The 16,379-nt window shown below is 43.6% G+C and overlaps 2 protein-coding genes and 1 long non-coding RNA gene across 3 annotated transcripts; all 3 read left to right on the top strand.

Annotated features, from left to right (window-relative positions):
* Positions 1 to 439: 439 nt before the first annotated feature.
* LOC310865800 (CD5 antigen-like) lies at positions 440 to 10,513 on the top strand (the record flags this gene model as incomplete). The annotated part of the gene is made up of 11 exons (XM_083775009.1): positions 440 to 458; positions 586 to 768; positions 1,406 to 1,554; positions 1,660 to 1,753; positions 4,266 to 4,298; positions 4,484 to 4,615; positions 7,173 to 7,442; positions 7,918 to 8,217; positions 8,878 to 9,186; positions 10,222 to 10,245; positions 10,440 to 10,513. The coding sequence occupies 11 exons, from the start codon at positions 440 to 442 to the stop codon at positions 10,511 to 10,513; spliced, it is 1,587 nt and encodes a 528-aa protein (XP_083631135.1).
* A 635-nt stretch (positions 10,514 to 11,148) lies between these two features.
* On the top strand, positions 11,149 to 12,523 carry LOC310865597. The gene is made up of 3 exons (XR_014569836.1): positions 11,149 to 11,240; positions 11,869 to 12,162; positions 12,400 to 12,523. It is a non-coding gene; the product is annotated as an uncharacterized lncRNA (long non-coding RNA).
* Positions 12,524 to 12,587: 64 nt separating this feature from the next.
* LOC310865799 (antigen WC1.1-like) lies at positions 12,588 to 16,065 on the top strand (the record flags this gene model as incomplete). The annotated part of the gene is made up of 4 exons (XM_083775008.1): positions 12,588 to 12,708; positions 13,426 to 13,725; positions 13,979 to 14,329; positions 15,260 to 16,065. 4 exons carry the CDS (start codon positions 12,588 to 12,590, stop codon positions 15,409 to 15,411), a joined length of 924 nt encoding a protein of 307 aa, XP_083631134.1. The 3' UTR covers positions 15,412 to 16,065.
* Positions 16,066 to 16,379: the final 314 nt, after the last annotated feature.

The following is a 16,379-nucleotide window of genomic DNA, read 5'->3' as shown; positions in this document are numbered from 1 at the left end:
AAGGCATAATTCACGCATGCGCGCACACACACACACACACACACACACACACACACACACACACATACAGTACACACACGTACACACACATGCACACACATGCACACACACACACACACACACGCAGCCACACACTCACACACGCAGGCATGCACGCAGCCACGTATGTAAGCACGCAGCCACACACGCAAGCACGCACATACGCTCACATGCACGCTCACACACGCTCACACACGCTCACACACACACACACACACACACACACACACACACACACACACACACACACACACACACACACACACACATACTGATACATATTGTGGGCAACATTTTGAAGACACTGTAATTACACAATTCCAGGTCCATTTTACACTCTGTGTTAAAGGAATGCTCCAGATTTGACTGTGTTCAAGAACAGCTTTTGTAAATGTTGTCCATGAGTAGTGGAAGAAAAAGTAATTAAAGCAGTAAGAACATGATTTACTTCAGAGTACACTTTACTAAAACATTGTATATCTTATTATAAATAGTCTTACTGCTATTTAATAATATTCTGACGCTTTTGGTTTTGTGTGTCTGTAGTTCTGCGTCAGGACGACGATATCTTTGGTATTATCCTGTTTGAGGAGTACATCTACTGGAGCTCCGACTCCAGCTCCATCTCCAGAGCTCACAAGACTCAGGGAACCAACCCCACCACACTCATCAGAACCCTGAACAAGCCATGGGACATCCAGATCTACCACCCATATCAACAACCTGAGGGTCTGTACCACCTACTGTACACAACACTCTCATTATGACTCTGCATAATGTTTTATGACTTCTATTAACTGTCTATCATTGTATTATTATCTGATCTGTTTTGAAAAGCATTACGTATACAGTATAAATACAGCCTATAATAATAACAACAGCAACAATAATAATAGTCATATCGTGACATAGTAGTAGTAATAGTATTAGTATAGTATAATCGGAATTGGCCACATCAGCCATACAAATGCCATATTGGTATCGGATCGGTCTCAAAATAATCCTGATTATTTCATCGGTTTACACCAGCAAAATAAATGAAAAGTTCTACATTGAATTCATTCATTCATTCACACTTGGAAAAAGAGTATAGGCTACAGTATGTATTGATTGGCTTTGGGCCAAGCCCCTAGAGGACCTATAGGCTTGTTTCCATTGTGGCCCTCTGTATAATATCGGAATTGGTCAGATTTGGTATCGGCAGATATGACCCTGCAAATAATGGGAGATCGGTCATTATAATTTCATAACTGTGCACCCCTAAACAGTATTGTAACATAATAGTAGTAGCTAGTAGTGTTGTATCAGTATAGTAATAGTATTCAGGGCTCTCATATTCATTACATGTGTACATGTTTTCCTGCAGTGTCTGCTCATCCGTGTCAGACCAACAATGGAGGATGCAGTAACCTGTGTCTGCTCTCACCTGGAGGAGGCTACAAGTGTTCCTGTCCAACCTACTTCTACTTGGCAGCGGACAACAAGCAGTGCATGTCCAGCTGCACTGCCAGCCAGGTGATTCACCTCCAGTTCACTTGTGTTGTACGCGTTTATGTCTTTATAGGTCTCGTGTCTGCTGTTGATAGTCATTCTAAAGATGTGTGTCGTCTCTCCCGTCAGTTTGCTTGTAAGAACTACAAGTGCATTCCGTTGTGGTGGAAGTGTGACACGGCAGATGACTGTGGGGACGGCTCAGACGAACCTGCAGACTGCTGTGAGTAGAGACTCAGAGACTGAAACACATCTTACTACATGTGTTTACACTGATTACACTTAGTATTACTTTGTACTCCAATGTCCTTTAACTGTTTCTGACACCTGCATTAAATATATGACTACAAATGTCTTCTAATTCATGACAGTTTCTTAAAATCCTGTTTCTGTATGTCAGTGGTGCTCAAACCTTTTCATGTCAAGGACCCCCAGAATAATATGCATTTGGCCGTGGACCCCCATCTGAAAATATGTTGTTCCAAATATTTTAATTAAAAATGTTCACTTTGAAAGAATATATAGTCAAAGATTTGCGCCACATTTTCAAGATTTTTCAAAAATAGCAGATCTACAAGCTCATAGCACGCACGGCACTCTGTGTCGTGCTCTGAGTCCTTTTTGAGTACAATCTATTGGTAAAAATGAAATAGAGGTCCATTTTAAAACAACCAACAGACCATACAAACAATGTAAAAAAGATAATAACAATAATAATAAAATAGCCTACTAATGTAAACAATTAAAAACAAATGGCTTCTAAATCCTAAAAGTTTTCTGTAAAACCTGTGTTTCTATGTCAGTGGTGCTCAACATTTTTCAGGTCAAGGACCCCCAGAATTATCTGTATTTCGCCATGTACCCCCATCTGAAAATATGTCTTTCCAGGGACCAGGGGAAGATTCGAGTTAAAAACGTTCACTCATTCATATATATTCAAAGATTTGCGCCACATTTTCACGATTTTTCAAAATTAGCAGATCTACAAGCTCGTATAGCCCAGAATTCGGTGCCGCGCTATGAGCTTGTAGATGTGCTATTTTTCAATAGCTAAAGTATAACATAATGCTTGAAATACCAAAAGGGGTTCCCGTCCTGAATGGGTTTAAGGCCACATTTCGGTCAAGTCCATGCACAGTGCACATGCACACACACATTTAGAACTGATGGCTTCCCCTGTTGGGCAATTACAAAATAACTGTACACACAGTGTTATGAAACATGTCCTGTGAGTTGTAATGTTTGGACTAAACAATTCATTATAGTCAGTGCATTTGTAGAAAAAAGCGGAGATTAGTTAAAAAGGCGGAAAACTTTATTAAACCGACATGCTTCGACCTATACCGGTCTTGTCGGTTTCATACATGTGTTATCCCGATTGATCCAGGAGCACCTTTTTACTATTTTTATATTTTGTATACCTGCACACGCACACCTCCTGAGCACCGGGTTGCTTCCTTGCCTCTGCATAGTCACATTTGTATTTCCATTTGTAGCAACCCTTGGTGGCCGATTAGAATACATCTTTCAGGGTATTTTTAGGTACTTATGTCATCCTGAGAGTTTAGTGATGATTGGTCCAACAACAGTGGTAACCTAGCACAGCAGCTGGCCTCATGCCATCACGGTTTATCTGGTAAGTCGGTAAGACATCAGTTTATGTAGGATACTTCTGTCTGAAAGCCAGGTGATAATAAATGTCCTTTAACGACACACAGCAGAGATTTTTCTTACTCACTGTAGCCTATACAGTTTGATGGTGGCCGTTTGAAGTTTTGAACTAGGCTATACATGCTAGGAAGTAATACGATACCGTAATGTACCGTGAACAATCCTCAAATATGAAGTGCGGCAGGAGCAATGTACCCCTCACTTTGTTGCATATTTGAGGATTGTTCACGGTAGTGAAACAAAATGTGTCGTCCGTCCACTATACCATTTGAAACTTAGTTAAAATAGCTATATTCCAGGAACAGGCACAAAGCAGATATCCACCAATACAAATATACACATAGTTTGGGGAGTGGGACAACGTCGCTGCACAACACATGTAGGGCCTTCTCTGCTGGCCCTGCACTTTCCTGATGCAGAAATTTATATTTTATAATACGTTTTTCTTTTTAACAAATATTATAAATTGTATTGATTTCGCTGCCACTGCACTATTTCTCACTCAGACAGGCTGGATGCTCTGCTTCCATTCTGTGCAGGTACAACAGCGCTTGGTTTTTCTTAACCAATGGGATTATTTCCTTTTGTTGTCTCCGGGTAAGGCCTTCATAAACTCCACTGAATCCCCTTGCTGTTGAAATGAATGGGAGCAATATAGAGATTGACAGGTTCCTTAGCCAATCAGATTTCAAGTTTTCCCTGCTGGGCGTCTTCTTTCAAGTGCCAGGGCCAGCTAGCTGGCCTTTGGTGACGTTAACGTCTTGCGTGGATCCCATCGCTGGGGGAAAATATTGTCCAATGAGAAAAGAGAACTGGGTGTTTGAAACTTTCTGCGCGAGTTCCCATCTGATTCTGATACTCATTCTGAGGTGGGCATTGACTGTGTGGGTAGTTGTCATGATCCAAGGAATCCAGGGAATGTCAGTGATTGTACGACCTTTGATTCAAGAGTTACGGGTCGAAATGTAACGCCCGACCTGGTGGAGACAATGTATTACAGTAATAGAGACAATCCACGTTCTCTGTTGTGAAGCTAATTGATTGTGTTATTTGTTTCCCTTCAGCTCTCCAGGCTGAACAAACACACAACACAACAGGTAAACAAAGATTACAAATCATCATAGATTATAGATAGACCAAGAGCTTCTTCTAATTAAATCTCTCTCTCTCTCTCTCTCTCTCTCTCTCTCTCCAGAGTCTGTGAGGTTGGTGAATGGGACCAGTGTGTGTTCAGGCAGAGTCGAGGTGAAGTCTAACCAGTCGTGGGTCTCAGTGTGTGAAGATGACTTTGACCAGCAGGACGCAAAGGTGCTCTGTAGGGAGCTTGACTGCGGGGCTCCTTCAGTCCTCCAGGGGGCGCTCTATGGAGAAGTTAACGCTTCAATGTGGACCACAGAGTTCCAGTGTGACGGCAGTGAGTCTGTTCTCCTGGACTGTAGAACATCAGACTCGACTAGAAACGCCACCTGCTCACCTGACAAGACTGTTGGACTCACCTGCTTAGGTAATTATATATATATATATATATATATATATACCGTATATACATATTAAGTTCATAAATCGCCACAATAACCACTTCATAATTTGCTGTTGCAACTGTCTATATGTTCATTACGCTAGGTATGGAGGGCTCTGCAAATAACACACAGCCACGCCTCCCCCTGCTGTCAAAGCAGTTGTCAATGTTTACAACTCCATGTCAATGTTTACAACTCCATGTTAATGTTTACAACTCCATGTCAATGTTTACAACTCCATGTCAATGTTTACAACTCCATGTTAATGTTGCACGTGCACATTGTGTTTAGTGTGATAACGCGTGTTGCACATTGTCACAGTACATGGATGTGATTTGTGAAGGTTAGGAGGAGGAGCGAGCCGTAACAATGTGTCCCCTACGCACAGACAGAAGAGAAACAATGGTTTATGCACAGATGAGAGAGAGGGAGAGTTTTCCATGTTCATAAATAAATAGTTTAAAGCGTTCCTCATGCAGTTATATTGGCCTTTTTGTGACTGTTATTATGGTATAGGAGTGGTTACACCACTCAAAAAGTATCAACTTAAATATATTGAAGATATTCACAAAGACACTGACTCTCTGAGATAACGACACTTTTAGTTTTTGATGAAATAAAACGTTGTTGTACTACTTACTCCCTTGTCTCTGTACAGAGCCTGTCAGGCTGGTGGGAGGAAGCAGTATGTGTACTGGTCGACTGGAGACGCAACACCAGGGAGACTGGAAACCTGTGGATGGTCGGTCTGACTGGACCCTGCAGTCATCCTCTGTAGTGTGTAGGCAGATGGAGTGTGGCTCTGCTGTTTCAACACGATGGAGTTATACTTCAGAATATCAACTTCAACAGAGTTCTGCTCCAACACAACCGGTATGGAAGATGACAGTGTCCTGTGATGGATCTGAATCTTCACTGAGGGAGTGTGGAACAAAGACGTCTGATACTTCCCATACGATCCTGGAGGTATTCTGTTCAGGTAACACTAACAATCACTTCAGCAATGACTGTAATCTGTACAGTTAATTTAATTGGTCTGTCTGTCTGTCTGTCTGTCTGTCTGTCTGTCTGTGTCTTTGTTGAAACTCATGTCCGTGTCTGTTATGCACAGTGGTGGACATTAGCAAAGTATGTTTACTTGTATTGAGTACTATTACTTAAGTACTTCTATTTTTGTATACTTTTACTCCACTACATTTCAAAGACATCTCTAGGAAGGGAAAAGTGTAACCACTTAAATGCACTTTCAAATACAGTGAAAATAGCAGATCTACAAGTTCACAACATGTTCCGATGTGACACATTGTGAGCTTGTATATCTGCTACCTTCACTATCCTATCCTACTATAATAAGGAAACCGGTCAGTCAGGCAGTCACTCCTGTCTGTTCTGGATGGTTCTCCTCAGTGGCTTGAGCAATTGCTCTGCACACGGGCATTGACCATTAGCATATACACACAACCACAACGCCTGTTTTTAACATTTAAGTTGTTTATTAGCGTTTCTGTGTAAACACCAGAGATTCGGATCGTAGCTGCTGGCCAGACACTGGTACACAGTGAACACCACAACACACACACACACACATGCTGCAAACTTAAAAAGGGCTTTAATTTACGGCCTGAGTCCAACATATGTTTTATGAGCGGGAGGGCGCTTTGGGATATCATCCTCATAGCACTAGCACGTAACTTAACACAGCACGCCGGTCAGTTGACTTAACTCACAAAAACACATTTATCATCCTGTTTAACCTTCAAATAAAAATCATCTGACAATGCAAACAACATACTGCATGTATGCACGTTCTGGCGCGTGGCTATATGGAAAGCTCACTCCTCCGTTCTTCACTTGACGTGTAGATTTATGAACGAACTTGACCACTGAATGTACCGCTATGGTTGACGGCTGCTGTCTTGTGTTAAAAGCATTTTAACACAGTTTTAAATTGAGTGACTGGCTGTAGGCTATTTACTGTATGTAATCACGGGTAACAGGGCTTACAACGGGTCCCTAATTTGACGGGTGGGGCGGGTCTGGTTTGTATTCTGATATAATCGCTGGTGACTGGACGGTCTATGGACCGTGCAGGGCACGGGTTGTCAAAATTGGAGCCCATTCACTGGGGGTCTGCGACAACCTGCCTCACAAAAGCGATATTTATTTCATCTTAGACTGTGCCCATCGAAAGCTGATTTCCCACTGCATGGCTACTGCTTTGCCTAGCTTATAACAGATCAATAGCCTCCTGTAACAATGGCATACTTCGTTCACACCTTCATTCTATTCAAATGATTCTCATTAATGTTCTTGATTAAAATGATCTATCGCTCTCTCTCTCTCTCTCTCTCTCTCTCTCTCTCTCTCTCTGTCTCTCTCTCTCTCTCTCTCTCTCTCTCTGTCTCTCTCCAGAGTCAGTGAGGTTGGTGAATGGGACCAGTGTGTGTTCAGGCAGAGTCGAGGTGAAGTCTAACCAGTCGTGGGTCTCAGTGTGTGAAGATGACTTTGACCAGCAGGATGCAGAGGTGGTCTGTAGGGAGCTTGACTGCGGGCCTCCTTCAGTCCTCCAGGGGGCGCTCTATGGAGAAGTGAACGTTTCAATGGGGACCACAGAGTTCCTGTGTCAAGGCAACGAGTCTGTTCTCCTGGACTGTAGAAGGTCAGACTCAACTAGAAACACCACCTGCTCACCTGACAAGACTGTTGGACTCACCTGCTCAGGTAATAATACAAATCACACCCGTGTGTAAGTGAGGGGCGCTCTTATCATCATACATCATCACATTCCGGCCAATAACAATTTGTGTCCTCAATGTTTGGGTTTACACACTTTTGTCTCCAATGTTTGTGTAAACACTGAAAGTTGGACATAGCTGGACAAAAATAGGACAAAGGTTACATGCTTTACAAACCAAAATCTTAGTTGAAAAATCACACCCATGTGAAGTGAGGGGCACATCAGCATGACGTAAAATTAGACACATTGTCTATTTGCTCAGACACTATGAAACGACTATGGACACAGACTCTGGACGTGGGAGGGGCTAGAATCAGTTCAAACAGAAAACAAACACAAGGATGTGGTTTCGATAGCCTGACATAACAATCTACACGCTTTGTTAGGATGTTTTTGTAAGGAAAAGTAATAGTACTTTGTTTAACTGTACTTACGATATTCTCACTTGTCTCTGTACAGGGCCTGATGATGTTAGGTTGGTGGGAGGAAGCAGTAACTGTACTGGTGGACTGGAGATCAAACACCAGAGAGAATGGAGACGAGGGGTTGGTCAGAAGTCTGTCTTGAACCTGAAGGCAGCATCTGTAGTGTGTCGGCAGATAGACTGTGGCTCTGCTCTGTCGACACAAAGTAGTTCTGCTGATGATACTGATGTATGGTCGATTATATCTTCCTGTGATGGTACTGAGTCTTCACTGAGGGAGTGTGGAGCAATGGGGTCTCACAAGTCCTCTGACAGTCTGGAGGTGATCTGTTCAGGTAACACAAACAATACTTCAACAATAACAGTCTGCTATTAAATTGATCTGGCTTGTCTGTCTGTCTGTCCCCATATGTCTGTCCATCCGTTGATTCATGTCTATCTGTGTGTGTGTGTGTTATGTATTTGCTGTATTACCGTGTTGTTCTGTAAATCGCTCTGGATTAATTTAACCCAATTAGACCTGAGGACTATTTTACAAATGAAAAACCTACGTTTCTATGTCAGTGGTTCTCAAACTATTTCATGTCAAGGACCCCCAGAATTATATGTATGTGGCTGGCATATCTGAAAATATGTTGTTCCAGGGACCCCCAGAAGCGAACATATGAAATAAAAACGTTTGCTCTGAAATAATTTAAATCCAAAGATTTGCACACGTTTTCACAAAAAAAAAAAAAAAGCAGATCTACAAGCTAGTGCTGCGCTTTTCAATAACTAAAGTATAACACAATGCTTAAAACACCAAACGGGTTCCCGTCCTGAATGGGTCAAGAGCGTCTGCTAAATGCCTAAATTATAAATTGTGTGTATGTGTGTGTGTGTGTGTGTGTGTGTGTGTGTGTGTGTGTCCTCATGTTTTCATCTGTTGTAGCCTTCCTTCAATGAATGAAAATGTTGAACACACTTTCTCTCTCTCTCTCTCTCTCTCTCTCCAGAGTCAGTGAGGTTGGTGAATGGGACCAGTGTGTGTTCAGGCAGAGTCGAGGTGAAGTCTAACCAGTCGTGGGTCTCAGTGTGTGAAGATGACTTTGACCAGCAGGATGCAGAGGTGGTCTGTAGGGAGCTTGACTGCGGGCCTCCTTCAGTCCTCCAGGGGGCGCTCTATGGGGAAGTGAACGCTTCGATGTGGACCAAAGAGTTCCAGTGTGAAGGCAACGAGTCTGTTCTCCTAGACTGTAGAAGGTCAGACTCAACTAGAAACACCACCTGCTCACCTGACAAGACTGTTGGACTTACCTGCTCAGGTAATCAGGGACGTGCAGAGGGACCAGGAGAGCCAGGGCTGTGGCCTGATTCTTTTCTTTTTTTACTACCCAGATTTAGAGGAATATCTCATTTTAAATGAACACTAGGATGAAGGATCTAGAACAAATTGTAACCAGTGCAATGATGCAGTAAAGCCAATATATACTCAAACAAAAAGAATACTTAAATACATTAATGAAACGAACAACATAAAATAGAATAGAACAGATACCAGGTCACTTTCCTATATCAGCTGAATCTCGAATCACGATTGCAAATGCTTTCCCCACACTGAAAGTACAAAAACTATCATTTCATTGGCATGACCACGATGGGCCGCAGAGACATGAAGCAGGGGCCGCATGCGGCCCGCGGGTTGAGTAATGCTGGTGTACAGTATGTGTTAAAATGTGGACACACCCACCTGACCCATCTCCTCTGCCTCCTCCTCCTATGACAGCAGCGTCTCATTTCAATAACTTTAATTAGCATTCTTTTCAACATGCGTGTGATTTGCTTTAAATGGTAAATGGTGCTTTTATCCAGAGTGCTTTACATAGATTGTGCATTACATTCACCCATTCACACACACATTCACACACCGATGGCAGAGTTAAGGTCCCCACACACCGAGCGCGTTTTTCGGATTTGTAGCTGCGTTTCTATCGATTTTCCGAAAAACGCGGCCGGTGTGCAACCACCTTTAGTGTCTAACCTACTTAGAACCTACACTAACTCTGGGGGAACCCAGCATCGAACCGGCTACTCTACCGGCCACTCTATCCCCTGATCCACTGCCCCTTTACTTACTCTGATTTAGGTTGACAGATATTTTTGGAACGTACCGGTGGTGTTTTCTGTGTCCCCTGCAGGACAGACTGTGTGTAAGACTCGGCCACAGTTTTCACAAACTTATCCGGTATCCTATATGATCCGACTCCGAGTATGTGTAGCATCTTTTGTGTCCATTACTTAAAATGAAAGTAATGCATTTTCTAATTTTGTTTTTACTGCTTACTTTCGTCTCTGTACAGATGTCAGGTTGGTGGAAGGAACCAGTAACTGTGCTGGAAAACTTGAGATGAAACTCCATTATGGGTGGAGACCAGTGGATGATTCTGACTGGACCCTGCAGTCATCATCTGTAGTGTGTAGACAGCTAGGCTGTGGTTCTGCTGTTTCATCACTAAGACTGGTTGGTTCTACAAATCAACCTGTATATTGGATAACATCTCCCTGTGTTGGCTCTGAGTCTTCACTGAAGGACTGTGGAACAAATGCGTCTTATACTTCAGCCCACAGACTGGAGGTGATCTGTTCAGGTAACACCTGTTCAGGTGTCTGTCTGTCTGTCTGTCTGTCTGTCTGTCTGTCTGTCTGTCTGTCTGTCTGTCACACAGAACACACACCTCCCTTGCCACTGAGGGCTACACATTCTTTACTTGTATTAACCTAAAGTACGAAATAAAGTACCACCAACAAAATGCTCACATATTAATAGGTTACCGAGTCCTGACCGTCCATTACAGAGACATGTTAGGAATTATGAATACACAAAAAGTTAGTTATTACATTTAGACAACTCCTTATTTGTGCGCAGTGATGTTGGAAAATGTATTCTTGAATGATCTCAACTAAGATCCCCACTCTTAAAAAAATGGCATTTCAGAGATGAGTGGAGCAGTCCTGGAAAAGTGTAATGTTCTATGATTAAAATGATCTCTCTCTCTCTCTCTCTCTCCAGATTCTGTGAGGTTGGTGAATGGGACCAGTGTGTGTTCAGGCAGAGTCGAGGTGAAGTCTAACCAGTCGTGGGTCTCAGTGTGTGAAGATGACTTTGACCAGCAGGATGCAGAGGTGGTCTGTAGGGACCTTGGCTGCGGGGCTCCTTCAGTCCTCCAGGGGGCGCTCTATGGGGAAGTGAACGCTTCGATGTGGACCAAAGAGTTCCAGTGTGAAGGCAACGAATCTGCTCTCCTAGACTGTAGAACCTCAGACTCGACTAGAAACACCACCTGCTCACCTGACAAGACTGTTGGACTCGCCTGCTCAGGTAATAATAATCTAGAAAAGAACATAATAATTTCACATAATGTGACTGGTTTGTGGTCACCTGCAGCCTGGCATCATTCACTTCCCTGTGCAGTGAGTGGAATGTACTCTAGCTGCAGACACTGTCATGTCTGTGATTACTTTGATTCTGATGGGATGAGAAATCACATCCAATATAAGCATATGGTTGTGAATCACCAAGGTGGTAAAACTGGAGCTATTTAGGCTATTACCTTGTACTTCCTGCTGCCTAGTCCAATTGAATTGTGGAATTGGTCGAATTGAAGAAGTAATCCAGCACCGCACCACAAAGCACAAGGCACCACAATTATGTTATGTTTAGGGCACCCAAATGGCCAGCAGCGGCCCTGATTACCTCTATAGTAATGTCATCAAGGGAGACTTGTCCAATATTTCACATGTCATCCTGATTGGCTAAGATTGACCTCTACTATATTGTCGGTGGAGTCCTGTGCTCATGCAGAGGAGCACATATTTCTAGTTTAAAACATGAAAATGACATTGCTAGCCTGAGATAAAACAGTAAAATACCAACTATACTTGTAATTCACATTCCTATTTAACAATGAAAGTAATAGTAGTTCATTTTCTTTTTTGCCACTGTACAGAGCCTGGTGACGTCATGTTGGAGGGAGGAACCAGTAACTGTTCTGGTATCCTGGAGCTGAAACACCAGGAAGAGTGGAGACCAGCGGGTTCTATTTATGACTGGAACCTGAAGTCATCATCTGTAGTGTGTAGACAGCTGAACTGCGGCTCTGCTGTTTCAACACAAAGGAGGTCTGATGCAACCGTTGAACCTGTGTGGAAGATTCCATGTGTTGGATCTCAATCTTCACTGAGGGAGTGTGGAGCAAAGGAGTCTCGTAATTCCACTGAGAGACTGGAGGTGTTCTGTTCGGGTAAAACACATAAACAGTGACCTCCACTATTACAATAATGTGCACTCCACTTCACCTACACAACTCCACTGCGTGTGTGCGTGCATGCGCGTGCTTGTTGAAACATGTTGCAATAATTGCCCTTAATAAGATACACGTACATTGACACCCCCCTTCTCTCCCTCCTCCTTTCTCTCTCTCTCTCTCTCTCTCTCTCTCTCTCTCTCTCTCTCTCTCTCTCTCTCTCTCTCTCTCCAGAGTCTGTGAGGTTGGTGAATGGGACCAGTGTGTGTTCAGGCAGAGTCGAGGTGAAGTCTAACCAGTCGTGGGTCTCAGTGTGTGAAGATGACTTTGACCAGCAGGATGCAGAGGTGGTCTGTAGGGATCTTGGCTGCGGGCCTCCTTCAGTCCTCCAGGGGGCGCTCTATGGAGAGGTGAACACTTCGATGTGGACCACAGAATTCCAGTGTGAAGGCAACGAGTCTGTTCTCCTGGACTGTAGAAGGTCAGATTCAACTAGAAACACGACCTGCTCACCTGACAAGACTGTTGGACTCACCTGCTCAGGTATAATCTAATCATTTTAGTAATGTCCTCAAAATATGAGGAGGGAAAATTACCATCTATGCCGCCAAAATTTGAGGACGGAATTGCAGCAAAATGAACCATGTATGGCGCCGACATTGGCGATGTGGTTGGCCGTTGTGATTGGCTGGAAGCTGTGCCGTTATTCCCATTATGCGCTGTGATTGGCTGAGCATGGCATAACGGGTGTGCCACAGCCAGGGACAACCGTTATATATAAGTTGCAGATATTCCGTGCTCAAAGTTTGAGTTTTTAGTTTGACGTTTGGTCAATTCCGTTACAAGAAGTCACCCGTTTGCCGTCTTGGGAGTGACAGCTCACCATGTGTTAGTGTTAGACAGTGTTAGGAATAGATCCCCACCATCTGTTAACAGAACGGGTGCATGCTTTTGGTTAGACATACCATTGGTCTGATATCTCAAACCCTCACCCTCACCCTAACCTCCCACGGGGCAGCACACCTAAACCTAACCTTAACCCTCTCCCAACCCTTAACGCACCCCTCACCAACTTTAATCCGGTCGTCTTAACGCACCCCTCACCAACCTTAATCCAGTCGGACCAATGCTATGTCTAACCAAAGTATGCGTCCCAACAGAACACCACCATCCATTAACATGGAGTGGGAGAACTGAACACTTTCGGCTCACAAGGCATGTCTGCTCTAAATGGTTTGTAACGGTCTTGTCTCTGTACAGAGCCTGATGACGTCAGGCTGGTGGGAGGAAGCAGTAACTGTAGTGGTGTACTGGAGATGCAACACCAGGGAGACTGGAGACCCGTGGATGGTCAGTCCGACTGGAACCTGAAGTCATCCTCTGTCGTGTGTAGGCAGATGGATTGTGGCTCTGACGTTTCAACACAAAGGAGTCCTGCTTCAACGGTTCAACCTGTGTGGTGGATCACAGCTGACTGTGTTGGAACCGAGGCTTCACTGAGGGAGTGTGGAATGACACTGTCTGAGAATTCCACTGTCACATTGGAGGTGATCTGTTCAGGTAACACACACAGTGACGTCTGTCTACTTGCCTACTCACTTAACCTACCTATCTACAGCATAGAAACAGGATGTTTCTTTTTCTGAATGAATTTAAAACAACATTTTTTGCATCGTCTAATTTCAGCAAAAGCCATACAGAACGCCATACAATATGTTGGATCTCTAATCTTGGTTCCATCTCATTGGCTACTCTATACTGTAAATGTAAATATCTGCTGTACTATAATTCAATCACTCGTGTCTTGTTACAGATCTTCTGTTTAAGCCAAACATCAGCGTCTTCCCCACTCTAAACGGGGTTTCTGAGGGCCAGCAGCAGGGGCAGCAGGTGTTGGAAGGTTCCAACTTCAGCATCAGCTGCTCCATCCTGCCACAGTACCCAGACGGCTCCTTCCACCTCACCTTCACTGGAGCCAACAGCACACACAACCACACCCAGCCAGCTGTCAATCACTCTGCCAACTTCCTGTTCTTCGAAGCAGGCCCCGGCCACCTAGGGAATTACAGCTGTGCTTATCACGTCGACGTTGTTATAAATCACACCAACGTGTTTTCTCACAATGTCTCCTCTGAGAGCGACATCCTCTCTCTCACCGTCACAGGTAACCTGAATGAAATTACCTTTAAACCATTCTGGGCAGGAACCCCTTTTGGTGTTTTAAGCGTTAATGTTATACTTTAGCTGTTGAAAAATAGCAGACCTACAAGCTCGTAGCGCGTCACCGAGTGCCACGCTACGAGCTTGTAGATCTGCTATTTTTGATGAATCTTGAAAATGTGGCTCAATTCTTTGAATATATATTCTTTCAGAGTGAATGTTTTTAACTCAAATCTTTGCTTCTGGTGGCGGGGGGGATGGGGGGGGGGGTCCCTGGAACAACATATTTTGGGCCAAATACAGATCTGGGGGGGTCCTTGACATGAAAAAGGCTGAGCACCACTGACATAGAAAGGTTTTTCAGAAAACTGATTTAGAATCGGCCTCAGGTCTAAATGGGTTAAACTCACAATATGAATCTCCGTCAGGCATGATTCAATCAAACATGAAGGTTTATCAAATGTTCTTACATGATTTGACGATGTTTTATTTTTCACAGTCCCTCCTACAGTCCCTCTGACACCTGAGGACGACAGCAGCAGAGTTACAGTCACTGTGGTGGTGCTGCTGTTGGTGCTGCTGTTGATGCTGGTACCCATCGCCCTCTATTGTCTCTGGAAGGTAATACATCTTTACACAACGCAAGACTGGAATGTGTATAAATGACAGTTAAACCAGAGTTAGGAGAGAGATAGGAGGGTTTTCAGCCAGATGTGATTCAGTGACTTAACGTTGGGTGTTTCTGTGTTTCTCCAGGCCAGCAGAAGACATAATGCATCAGTGTGGGACACTGCGACGGTTCATTATGATGTCGAAAATGAGAACATTGATATCGAGTATTATAATGTTGATAGTTCTGATTCTGAATCTGGCCTCGAGTATGACGTGATAGATGAACAAGTAGTTGTTGAATCTGGCCCCATTGAAGAGGCAGAAGACTCAGACTATGAAGAGATAGATCAACAAGTAGTTGTTGAAGCTGCTGGACCCAGTGAGGAGACAGAATACCACCAGTATGAAGAGATAGATCAACAAGGAGTTGTTGAAGCTGGACCCAGTGCTGAGACAGGAGTCGAGGCCCCATAGACACTTGAGACGCTCGGGTGGCACAGTAAAGTAGCTGTGCCCACCATTGCGGAGTCTAGGGGCGTTCGAATCCACCTCATCTGGCTTTGTCGAGCATCTACACAAACACATTTGGCCCATGTTCAGGGTAGAGAAGCCGGGCGGGGAGGGTGATATATATATAGTCACTGCACATAATCCTAAGTAGGAGTAAGATGAAGGCTCTACATCCTCCCGGTATGATCTCCAGGTGAGCTTGTGACAATGTACAGAAATGTGTGTGGGGGGGGCAAAAAAAGGGAGAAAAAAGCTAAGAAAAAAAGATTGACAGGAACAGACAGACAGAAGAACAAGTACTGTACTTTACCTGATGTTTGTGGTTGTAAATAGAAATTGGGGATAAAAAGGGGCAAAAAAATAAAGAAAAAAATGATTGACAGGAACAGACAGACAGAAGAACAAGTACTGTACTTTACCTGGTGTTTGTGGTTGTAAATAGAAATAATTCCTCCCAGTCCACACAGAAGACAGACAGAAGATGTGATTTTGAAACGGAAGCCTTGTTGCGTTTTTATTTAGCTTCTTATGGGGGCCTGGTTAAATCAATGTATTTAGTGTCACGGTCAGTCATCCATGCTGGCGCTGTATAATACTACAAATATTAGCCGTCCCAAACGTCAGGCTCAACCGCCGCCTATGCAGGCAGTGACGCATCCAGTCAGGATGCTCTCTGTGGTTCCTCTGTAGAAGATTATGGAACCGTGCCCCGAGAATTAATATTCCAAGGAGGCAACAGCAACATGTAAATAGTTTTTTAATAATTAAAATAGTCAACTTGATGAAGGGCTATGGTCAGTGGTTGCTATACAATTGTTACTTTTACATATTTTACGCGATTATGGTATTAATATGAATAATCTTGCATTGTCATTCAAGCTAATGTGTAATCCCTCCATTTTATGATATGTGTTTTGTTTATATATTTTTTT

This window comes from Protomyctophum parallelum (genome assembly GCF_964188405.1).
Source record: "Protomyctophum parallelum genome assembly, chromosome: 10".
In the NCBI taxonomy this organism is placed as follows: Eukaryota; Metazoa; Chordata; class Actinopteri; order Myctophiformes; family Myctophidae; genus Protomyctophum; species Protomyctophum parallelum.
The sequence above is the reverse complement of the archived record's forward strand: the minus strand, read 5'-3'. Positions and strand labels throughout refer to the sequence as shown.